Below are 11150 nucleotides of genomic sequence, written 5' to 3'. Positions count from 1 at the left end.
CACACTGAAGGTTGTAATAGCGCTGAGTTTATGGATTGTATAGAAGTGACTTTTCTTGCATTTTTTCCTTCCAGATGGTTCTGGTTTCTCTCGTTTCATTCTCTTACGGGTGGAGCCATCTAGTGGGCGAGATCCTGACTATCCCGCTGTAACGACAATACACACATCAAACGCAGAATCTTGTAACTCACTGGCACATCAGTTACTCTAGTCAGAATTTAATTGATTAAATCCCTAAGTGGTATATGTGTCCTGGGTGGGGCTTAAATTCCTACCAATGTGAAACTTCAGCATTTTCAGCACTAACTCACAATATCTCCCTTTCTGAAGGGGATAAAGTTCATCCTAGACTCAGACTTGACCCAAATTCACAGTGCAAACCTTTCTATTTATGCAAAATCCATTACCTCCTTCAAGGCTGACATGGATTAGAGATGTTACATGTTTTAAATAAAGCTTAAAAGCTAAGGCAATGCCATCTGGGAAAAAAGGGTTGAAAAATGCTCCATTGCTGTGTGCTGTGTTGTGCAAAGCCAACAGCCCAGATTTGCAGCCTGGCCAAAACGCTGAATCTCTTCCAAAAAATACTTTTAGTCAAGTCCCCCATGTGTGCCTTACTTCCTTCTCACATGTTAATAGTTCTTTTTGGAGGATTTACTCTTTCATATGCAGAATAAATTGCTTACAGAGTTTCAATTAGGATCTGAACCTTCAATACAAATTAAGTAATCTGAAAAAAAAACCCCAAAACCTGCAGCTAGAAGAGTTCAAATACTGCAAGAGGGAGGAACAGGCTCAAGTCATGCTTTGAGATGTACATGAAGGTGAGATGTAGGCATGATTACTAAAGCCCCAAATTACTCATTTTAAGTCTGAAATACTGTCTTCAGGAAAGCATTACTGTTACATGGACATGGTTTGAAGCATGGCTTTGAGAAAATGTTTTTGGACAGGTTCCTCAGTCCAGGCATAAGATGGCACTAAAATGTTCTAATTCAGGTCAAGCACATCTTAAATGCATTTTAAGGAGGCTTCCGATACAAATATTTAGGATTACTACTACCCAGAAGAACATGCAGCACGGTTTTCCTAGTGATGCGAGACCAAATACAGTTTTATTTACGGACAATTTAACAAATCGATACATCAATTCAATTTTCATGTCTGCACAGAAGGGAGCCTCCCCAGCATCACAGCAGAAAAGCAAGACAAGATGTTCCTACAGGTACAGACTGATAACTGACTGTATGCAGGGAAGTGAGGAATAGAACCGTTATGTTTAAACCCTTTAAGTCAGTCACACTTTTAGCAAAATCAAGTTACAGCTACATTTGGCTTAGGTGGATCCGCTGACCTTCGACAGGACTGTGTGTAGGTGCAAATATAGACTCAGGCTATCAAAGGTGTGTGTTCCAAATGAAAAATCCTCCCTTTGCCCAAGGGGAAACATAAGAAATGCAAGAATAAGAGTGCGATGTACAGCTCTGAAGATGGACCTCTATCTACTGTAGATCCACAGGGAGCAGAACATAGTGCTTTGCCCCTATATTCCATAAATGCAGTGGCTGATACTACATTAAAACACACCATTTAAAAATTCTTCATCAACAACACCTTCTAATTCTTTAGAGAATAAATGAGAACAGAACTAAACAAGAAAGGAACATGAAGATCTTTAAAACTCAACCACACAAATACAAAGTAGTCAATTCCAGATACCAAGTCCACTCCTCTCCAGACAAAGTAATTTTAAATTTGCAGTCAACCTACTGAGTATTTGCCCTGTCATACAAGAGCAGACGAGTTTTTGTCAGAAACATTTATTAAACAAAACCAATACCAATGCACATGTAGCCAAGTTAACATCCCTTAGTAAAAAAGCATGACACTGAAGACCAAAATTATCTCCTCTTCTGGAAGATGTTGCCCCGGCCCATACCACGGCCTCTTCCTCTCGCAGCCACTGAAGAAAGAAAACATCAGGGATGATGTGAATTGAACAAAAACATATATTTATCTCAACAACTGACAATCAAAACATAATAACACTTGGTCTCTTGCTCAGAAGCAAGGAGGTAAGGCCATTCTATGAAGTTCAGGAAGAGATGAAACAGGAGGAAGTTTTCTGTGAGAAGAACCAGAACCGATGCAGTCTCATCACTCAGAACAGAATGGCACACAGTTATAGCTTCCCAGGAGTTTTAGTATCATCTTAATATCTGAATTTGTTTCACTCAAAACCTTCACAAGAACACCTGGATCCTTCCCTAAGTATTCTAGACAGCTGACAGCCACAATCACTGCAATGTGGAAGATGATGTTTGATACAAAGCCTGTTTAACAAGACTACTCACTACATCTAAATTGTTGTAGCACCAACATTACATTCAGGTAAGTGGGCAGTCTGAGTCTTGATTCTCACTGTTAAGATGAAATATATGGAAAACCAATGTAGGAAACAGTAACCATTCCTGTTCTTAAGCTTATGTTTCCTCAGTGATAGGGATCAAAGTTTTCCAGTTCTCCTACAGCAAAATAGGGCAAAAGGAGAGTAAAAACAACCATAAACAAACTGTACACACCTTGAGCTTTGAGAATAGCTGCTTTTCCTCGCCCTGCTCCAGACCCCTGGTTTTTATTCTTCATGCTCTTCAGCATAGGAGCGTTCTTCAACATGTCTGGTAAAATGAGAAACCGTATCTTGCTTCCCCGGATGTACACCTGTTCAAGCTGTGCCACTCGTCCATCTCTGTATGTCACTGTGATATTGGACATCTGGAAAGCAGACATCGGTCAGTGCTTACAGAGACCCCTAACATGGTTTGGTATTCTCATTTCTCTCACCTGTAGAACACACAGCCAGGACTCAAGCCCCAAAGCTGAAGCTTCCTACACCTACTGCTTCCTCAACTGGAGCTGTGACACCAGGCACCAGGACCACTTACACACACCGCTAAGCTTGCTGCTGTCGAACAGGCCCAGGGCTTTTGCTTTCTCCCCAGTTTGTAAGTTAGTTTTGTTACCTTTGTCTGTTTTGTTTTCTCATATTGAATCAGTTTTAATACAGCTACTCTAGTCCTAACTATTAAAGGAGCATTTTGCCTTCAATGACTTGCCTAAAGTCAATCCATGTTAAACCACCTTGGGATGCCTAAAGCAGAGTGCACTGAAAAAATGTAATGCTTCTTAAATCAAGGTTTATTTACGCTTACGTTCAGTGGCTTCAAATAAAGAATCCAGCAGAAACACTGTTCACACAACACAATCTTAGGAACCCCAATATTATTGACAGCAACACCCAACCCTACTCTAAAACCAGGAAGAATAAGTTCTGGACTTCCCAAAGTGCTCAGCAATACTGATGCAATGGTCAGGGCATGCAGCAGCACAGCTTGCTCTATTCCAAGACTAAAAGAGATTTTTTTTAATCATGCTGCCAATAAGAGAGCTACCAGCCTTCCCTTCCCTCCTCATTCTGGAGCAGGCATACCTGACAATTCATGTTGTCCTCAGCTTCGATAAGCTTCCCCCGGTAAACCTCTCCCGTGTTGGTCTCACATGTCACGATGTGGCCCTCGGCCTCGTGCAGGACTTTGATGGGCACTCCGATCGACATGTCTGCAGGGTTGCGGCTCCGCACCTGGGGTGAGAGAGGAACAAAGGATGTCATTACACGAGGAGCCGCAGATGGGGTTTCACCCTCGCAGCCCATGACGGAAGAAAACCCCGGAAAGATCAGCAACAGCAAGGCTTTTCCAGGGTCCTTCTGCCCCAGGGAACGCAGCTGCAACACAACCTAATGGAGCGCCCGCACAAAAACGGCCCTGGAGAGAGGGGAGAGAAGAAGGGAGGGGGGAGAGAAGAAGGGAGGGGGGAGAGAAGAAGGGAGGGGGGAGAGACGCAGGGGGGGGGGTGGGTAGAAGGGAGGGCGGGAGAGAAGAAGGGAGGGGGGAGAGAAGAAGGGAGGGGGGGAGATAAGAAGGGGGGGGGGAGAGAAGAAGGGAGGGGGGAGAGAAGAAGGGAGGGGCGAGAGAAGAAGGGAGGGGGGAGAGAAGAAGGGAGGGGGGAGAGAAGAAGGGAGGGGGGAGAGACGGGAAGGGAGGAAGAAAGGAGGGGAGGGAAGAAGGGGGGGGGAGAAGGGGGGGGAGAAGGGGGGAGAAGAAGGGAGGGGGGAAGAAGGGAGGGGGGAGAAGAAGGGAGCCGCGACACCCCAGGCCGGGAGGGGGGAGGGGAGGCCGGGAAGGAGGCAGAGGGGTGTCCGGGACACCCCGGGGCAGAGGAAGGGGGCGAAGAGGGGTCCTGGACCCCGGGGCAGAGCGATGAGGACAGAGGGCAGGGGGAAGGCGGAGGTGTGAAGCCCCATAGTCGAGCAGCCCCCCAGCCCCGCAACCCCGCGCTCACCGCTGATGGCGCCCTCTTCCCGCCCTGCCCCGCGCAGCCGGAACCGGAATTCGGGGAGGGAGCGCTTCCCGCCCTTTCCGGTGGCGTCCGGGTCCGCCGCGCCGAGTGCCCCCGCCCAGCGGTTCCGCCTCGAGAGCATCGCCCGGCGGGGCCGCCATGAGGAGCCCTGGGGAGCGCGACCTGGCGGGTGAGATTCCCCCCCCCCGGCCCTCGGGATCCCCCCTGGCTCTAGGATCCCCCGGCTCTCAGATCTACCGGTTCTGGGGATCCCCCCCAGCTCTAGAATCCCCTGGGATCCCCCCCCCCGGGCTCTCGGGATTCCTTCCCCCCCTGGGCTCTGGGATTCCCCCTGGCTCTAGGTTCTCCTCGGATCCCCCCGGATTCTCCTCAGCTCTCGGATCTTCCCCTGGCTCTCGATTTTCCTCCACGGCTCTCGGGATCTCCCTCTCAACTCTCGGATCCCCTCGGTTGCCTCCCGCTCGAGATCGCCCCCCGGCTCTCGCATCCCCGCGTCTTTCGGAGTCCCCGCGGCTCTCCGAAAAGAGTAAAGGGAATCTCCTGCAGGCAAAGGGCATAGACCGTGCGGCAGAGCGATGCGGGTACGGGACGGTAAAGGGCCCTGAGGTTAAACCAAACGATTAACTCGACAGAAATTCCAAGCCTACATTCCCCGAGAAAAACGAACATACTTGGCAATCAGCTGAAGTAAAACCTGTTCCCGGGGTTCCGCGGCTGCAGTGCTGAGGTGTGGGAAAACCGTTGCTGCGTGGACTGAGAAGTTTTGTGTTTCTCCCTCTGCAGCCGAGTGCATCCAGCTGAAAGTGCCAGTGATCCAGCAGCTGTACCACTGGGACTGCGGGCTGGCCTGCTCCAGGATGGTGCTTCAGTAAGTGCCCCTTGCGGTTTGATCAGGGGGAATCCCACCTGTGGGAGAGGGGCAGCGGGAAGCAGCACTCAGGGAGAAGAGGCTGCGGAAGCTCACGTATTCTCAGGCACCCTTGGAGAATTCCTGCTGCATGGGCCTGGCACAGCTCTTCACGAGAAGTGAGGGAAAACAGAACCTTGGGGTGAACTTAAGACCCTTTTGAGTAATTGCCTGTTTTGAAGGATGCAAAGCCCCCAGCAGCTGTAGGAGCCTTGCAGGATGGCATGCATGCGCTGATAAAGTGACTTCACCTTCCCAGTGCTGTAGTTCAGAACTGGGACCTGGCACAGCGCTTCAGTGAATTCCTTTCTGTGCCCCGAGTATCGGGCGGGTGCATCCCCACTTACGAGTCTGTCCTGCCTCTGTCCTGCTGCGCCCCGCTGGTGGGATGAGTGGTTTTGCTCCAGGAGTCGTTTCGCTTCAGAACAGTGTGTTCTGTGACCCTCTGGGGGTTTGGTTTTGGTTTGGTTTTTTTGTTTTTGTTTTTTTTTCTTTTAATCTGGTAGCTGTCCTGCTGAACTCCTCTTTCCTTCCACAGAGGAACATGAGCTTAGGTGCAGGAGAAATACCTATTTAGATGTCCACTTAGTAGATATGAAGCAGAAGATTTTCATTTCTCTCCATCCCTTCTGCCAAGACGTTAGTCCGTGTGCTGGTAATTTCCCATCTTGACTACTGTAACTTCTGCCTCTTTGTTCCCTTTACCTCGTTGCACTCCAGTCTGCCCAAAACTCAGCTTCCAAGATTAATCTTTTCACCCTGCTGATCTGACTGTGTTTGCCCTGTACCCTCAATTCCAGTTCTTTTTTTTTGTTCCATTTATTTCCATTTGTTTCCTGACTCCTGGAACTCTGTAACTGCCCCTCCCACCCCTTTGCAACCTGTCCCAAGCTTCCTTCTGACTTCATCTCCCCTTTATTGCCTTTTGCGCCATCACTACCTAAGACAAGCTTCCTTTGAATATTTACAGTTCCTTTGCCATCCCTCCTTTTGCGATCCATCCATTGTGTGAGGACAGTTTCAGTCTCTAACACTCTGATGTGCTTGTGCCTTCAGCCTGTACGCCCTTCAGGACAGAGTTCTGCACGTGCTCAGTGTAGCTTGCCTGTTATACAGCACCTGCACACTTCTAGCACTAGAGAACAGTCAAGATAGCCATACATTTCCAATTCTACAAAGTCAGCAATAAAGCCAGTTAAATATTCCCTCCTCCCCTTCCCTTCCTTTCAGTTTGTGGCTCCTTTGTGAGTTGTTTTTTTTTTTTTTTTTGTTCTTTCTTAGCCAAGCCCATCGTTTCAGTTTTTACGTCCTGTGATGTGGATGCTTGAGCTACAGCACACATTTGGCTTCTCCTAAGATCTGTACTTCCCTTCCCTGCCTCTCCCAATTCCATAGGTACCTCAACCATTTGGACAATGATGAATTTCAGAAAGCCATCCATGACCTCCAGTTAACAAAGAGTATCTGGACTATTGACCTGGCCTACCTAATGCGGCACTTTGGTGTTAAGCATAAGTTTTGCACCCAGACACTTGGTGTGGACAAGGGCTACAAAAACCAGGTTAGTATTCCAGTTAATACTGAGAGAGGGTCTAAAGTTCTAAAAGCCCAGTGTGTCATGGTACAGGAGCTCTGCTGTTATTGACAATTAACTACAGTTCCCGTAAACAAGGTTTGCCTGTTGCCAGAGCTGGCACAGATCAGTTCTACACGTGAGGCTAGGTACAGTCCCATGTATTTTCCATCTTTGATTCCATAATACGAGTTTTTAAGTTTTCCTGTAGTGCTCACGACAGGTTCCAGCCTCTTTGCCAGCCTTGGAGACTGAAGCGCCCTGTCTATCCACACAACAGGTACAGCCTGGGCAGCAGCAGTGCTAGCTTCCACGCTTGCGCCACCACTGCACCTCAGCCCTGACCTGGAAGAACCACCTCTAGAGGTGAGAGGGGAACTCGCCTCCACATCCATTGAGAGCTTGGCCTCTCCAGGATGGCCAGCGAGGGCCTGGAGCGGTGATGGCTTTTCTAATGCAAGCTCCTGCCCGGTACAGATGCCTTTCATACAGGCAGCTGCATGGCCACTGGATAGAAGTTACAACAATAGCTGACCAGGAGTAAAGTGAAACTTATCATTTAGAGCAGGAATTCTTACCCTGTTACCAGTGAGCTAAGGGAGAGATCTCATCCTGTAGCCAGCTCTCCAGCTTACACAGACCCTTGGTAGCAGGGATTCAAAGTGGTGGGTTACCCTCGGTTTTAACTTCCATTGTCTCTGCAGTCGTTCTACAGGAAGCACTTTGACACAGAAGAGAATCGAGTGAATCAGCTCTTTGCACAAGCCAAAGCCTGCAAGGTGCTCGTGGAGAAGTGGTGAGCTATTGTTTTTTGCTTTCTCTCTGGAGACTTTGTGAGCCCCATGCTTTTCTTGGGCTTGTCAAGCTAAACAGATGAAAGAGCCTGAAATGACTTATGAATTTCAGAGTCTTTCTACTGTATCGATGTCAAACAAAAAGTGGACATCAAGAATTAATCCTGGAGTTTAAAGGGAAAAGAGTTTCACAACCAGTGGTGATATTCTACATGGGAAATAACCAAGTGCCAGTATTCAGCATGAGCTGTACCCCTCATTATACTGAAGCAGGATTTGCATAGCTGGCGTTGAAGTGGAGTAAAGGATTAGGAGTAAGAAAAGAGGATTCAGGGCAGCCGTGACAGCACTGAATGCTGCAATGCACCTTGGATTTAGCGGGATCTTGAAGTGGTCTTTGCACATACACAGGGTCTGTGTGGCACTGTCTGTTTAACCAGAACTGAGACAAAGGGACAGTCTGTCCATCTGTCTCACTTTAGCAACCTTAAGACCATGGCCTTGCCCTAGGCAGGGACAGAGCATCTACATGCGCAGCATCAAGCCTGCAGCACCAGAGGGGAGAAGCAACCCTGGAAAAGATTAAAGAGCACATGAGTGCAGTCAGGTAGTGCACACAGCCCTGGCATCTCGAACACACCCAGAGGATGAGTTTCTTATGCGTATGGAATACACCGTCTGCCCCAGTGAGGGCCAGCACCTGGCAGAGGAGATAATGGGTTGTTGGTTAATGTTCTCTGTAGGAGGTACTACAGAAATAAAGTCTCAAGAGTATCAGGTAGTCCAAAATTGCAACAGGGAGAAACATTTCTGTGTGAGAGGCAAATTAGGGCACGTCTTAAGTTGCTCAGTGATTATTCAATCTAAACACTCATTCAATAAAAACTCGGTGCTTCAGAGATAAGCTTTTCTAAGAGCAGGAGAGAGCACGTCACTTAGGATTTTCCCACAACAGTCTCTCAAGGTACCGAATGAGTTGCCAGCTCTTTCAAACTCTTCTCTGGGGCCTCTGATACATTCGGAGACTACATTTGTGTTACTGCAAAATCTAGAGCTCTTGCTCTGCATATCAGTAGCAGCAGTGGGATCACAAGGCCTTGAATGACAGGCTTGGTCTGCAGCAGAGCTGGCACAGGTCAACAGCAGACAGCTATACCTGAGATACAAACACAGCCCTGCCAGCCGCACGTCCTGAGTACTGCCCATCACTGCACCTTTTGCTCTATACCAGTCTCTTTCCTGAACTTGTTAATAAGCATATCTGGTTTTTTTCTGCAGCACAGTAACTGTTCAAGACATCCAGAACCACCTGTCTCAAGGTCACATAGCCATCGTCCTGGTGAACGCAGTCCTGCTTTTGTGTGATCTCTGCTCAAGTCCCGTCAAATACTGCTGCTTCCTCCCTATTGGGCAGAAGTGCTTCTGCAGGAATCCCGACTACCAGGGCCATTTCATCGTGTTGTGCGGCTACAACAAAGCCTCAGGGAGTATTTACTACAACAACCCTGCCTACGCTGACCGTGAGTAGCCTGTTCCCTTGTGGGGGTCCTCAGCACCCCATCGCTAACGCATCTGTAACACAGAGCCGCAGCCAGGCTCCCCACACAGTGCATGTGTATTTCAGGCATCGCTAACCCAGTGGTCAGAAGGGATTGCCACATTCATTAGCACCGCACTTTGTGGTGTAATTTACTTGTGGCATCCTAGCAAACTTGTTTGGCTTTCAGACAGGTGAGTGAGAGCCACTGAACCATCCCTGTGCGCAGAACGTAGCAGGGTGGCAGATGTAGTACCCATCCCCTGCACTGCTTCAGTGAGCCCTGCCTTGCAGGGGAGAGAGCTGAGTGAAGCCGTAACCCAAGCTGTCAAGTCTGGTCTGTGGAGTCGTTCCTTTTTGTTGCAGAGCCTGCCAGTCCTGGTGTAAGAGCCTTCCGCAGGCAAATCCTTCTGAGTTGGTCCCAACATTGTGCTCCTCCTTCACAGGAACGTGCTGCACGAGCATCAGTAACTTTGAGGAAGCCAGGACGAGTTACGGCACCGATGAAGACATTCTGTTCATTTACACGGACAGCTGACACCCCTGCCGGCACTGCTGGCCTTTCCCACGCGGACTGCATGGCCGTGGGCTGCTTGTCTCAGGACTCCCCTGCAGGGACTTGCTCCGGAACCGCAGTGGGATCGCAAACACGGGAGGCTTTACAGACACTGACGGCGCTGTGCTGCCATGCCGTCTTCACCTTTGTTTTCTGGTGACATATTTGATTTTGCGATGGCTGTCTCACTTGTTTTTTCTCCCCATTTTTGACACTGCACGTTTGACAGCAGTTTTAAAACACAGGCCCACGGCCTGTTCACTTTGAGCTTTTTTTCAAACTAAACACATGAGGAGGAAGCACCAAATTTATGAACTTTTAACACCTGGTAATTCCTGCACAGGGTTAGGTGAAAAAAAAACAGGGGAAGAAATAGAAAATTCCCATTTCTCTCTCTGTCAAAGCATCAGGGACTGATCCTCATCCTGAATCTAGGGATTTGAAATTCAGCAGGATGTTACAGAAGGAAAAGATATTAACTTAAACCACTTCTAAATAACAGAAATGCCTTGCTGGCTCATCAGTACTGTCTGCATTGTGGGAATGGAACGCATTTACTCATGCAAACTTCCCATGTAGCAAACTCACCTTACACGGATTTAGCATTTATGCTACTGCAGTAAATGCTGAGTTGTAGTTACTGGTATTGTTCCCTTGTACTACAAACTCAATCTCTTGGCTAAATCCTCTAGGATGACTGCTCAGAGCTCTGCATTGCCCCATGAGCTGAAGGGAAGACATTTTATTTGTACCTACAAGGCTTTAGTGGTCTCCTACATCTGCCAGTTTCTGCAGAATCCATTCTAAATATAAACTTCAAAATTACTAAGTAAACACAGAAGGAGATCTCATCCACAGGAAGGACATACATTGTGTGCGTGAACTGCAAATACCTGTCAGCATATACTAGATTGTTAGTAAAATGCTGAATTGTAATTGGGGGCCAAATTTTGCTATTTGTGACCTAAGCTGAGCCACCTAACAAGAGCTGAGATCAATTAAGGAAAGAGGGAACGCCAGCATCTCTGCTCCAAGTGAAAAGGCAGGACCTCAGATCTTCCAGCTCTTGTACTACAGCTGTACTTGGATTAAGCTGCAGTTACTGTATTCAGACATTATCACGTGAAATTCTCAGCAGCCCATTCACAGTCCTTTCTGTATTACCTGGGTGTAATTACTTTGCTGAGGAGCACTGTAAAGCGCAGGAAACGGCCACCTAATTCAGATTCATCCATCACCATTTCCTACAAGTCCAGGCCTGCCTGTGTCGAAGCAGGTAGAAAAAAATCACCCTTAATACTGATGTAAAGCTAGGAGAATTTTATCTTGCACTTTAAGTAGAGATACCCCACCTCTGGTGTGGT

At 48.0% G+C, this 11150-nt stretch overlaps 2 protein-coding genes across 2 annotated transcripts; one reads left to right on the top strand and one right to left on the bottom strand.

Moving 5' to 3' along the window:
- Nucleotides 1–1092: 1092 nt before the first annotated feature.
- On the bottom strand, nucleotides 1093–4487 carry SNRPD3 (small nuclear ribonucleoprotein D3 polypeptide). Its single transcript, XM_054082315.1, has 4 exons — nucleotides 4402–4487; nucleotides 3491–3640; nucleotides 2583–2775; nucleotides 1093–1963 (listed from the first exon to the last, which is right to left on the bottom strand). Exons 2-4 carry the CDS (start codon nucleotides 3614–3616, stop codon nucleotides 1902–1904), a joined length of 381 nt encoding a protein of 126 aa, XP_053938290.1. The 5' UTR covers nucleotides 3617–3640; nucleotides 4402–4487; the 3' UTR covers nucleotides 1093–1901.
- GUCD1 (guanylyl cyclase domain containing 1) lies at nucleotides 4467–11105 on the top strand. The gene is made up of 6 exons (XM_054082314.1): nucleotides 4467–4588; nucleotides 5203–5287; nucleotides 6722–6887; nucleotides 7604–7695; nucleotides 8972–9213; nucleotides 9677–11105. Exons 1-6 carry the CDS (start codon nucleotides 4558–4560, stop codon nucleotides 9766–9768), a joined length of 708 nt encoding a protein of 235 aa, XP_053938289.1. The 5' UTR covers nucleotides 4467–4557; the 3' UTR covers nucleotides 9769–11105.
- Nucleotides 11106–11150: the final 45 nt, after the last annotated feature.

The sequence above is a fragment of the Cuculus canorus genome, chromosome 17 (genome assembly GCF_017976375.1).
Source record: "Cuculus canorus isolate bCucCan1 chromosome 17, bCucCan1.pri, whole genome shotgun sequence".
Classification (NCBI taxonomy): domain Eukaryota; kingdom Metazoa; phylum Chordata; class Aves; order Cuculiformes; family Cuculidae; genus Cuculus; species Cuculus canorus.
Note: the sequence above shows the minus strand (reverse complement) of the source record. Positions and strands in the feature narration are given on the sequence as shown.

Coding starts and splice junctions, on each gene's coding strand:
- SNRPD3 (XM_054082315.1), bottom strand. CDS start 3,616: ATGTCGATCGGAGTGCCCATCAAAGTCCTGCACGAGGCCGAGGGCCAC. Junction 2,776..3,490: donor AGGACAACATGAATTGTCAG/GTATGCCTGCTC, acceptor TCTGCTTTCCAG/ATGTCCAATATCACAGTGAC. Junction 1,964..2,582: donor AGCTATTCTCAAAGCTCAAG/GTGTGTACAGTT, acceptor TTCTTTCTTCAG/TGGCTGCGAGAGGAAGAGGC.
- GUCD1 (XM_054082314.1), top strand. CDS start 4,558: ATGAGGAGCCCTGGGGAGCGCGACCTGGCGG. Junction 4,589..5,202: donor TGGGGAGCGCGACCTGGCGG/GTGAGATTCCCC, acceptor CTCCCTCTGCAG/CCGAGTGCATCCAGCTGAAA. Junction 9,214..9,676: donor CAACCCTGCCTACGCTGACC/GTGAGTAGCCTG, acceptor CCTCCTTCACAG/GAACGTGCTGCACGAGCATC.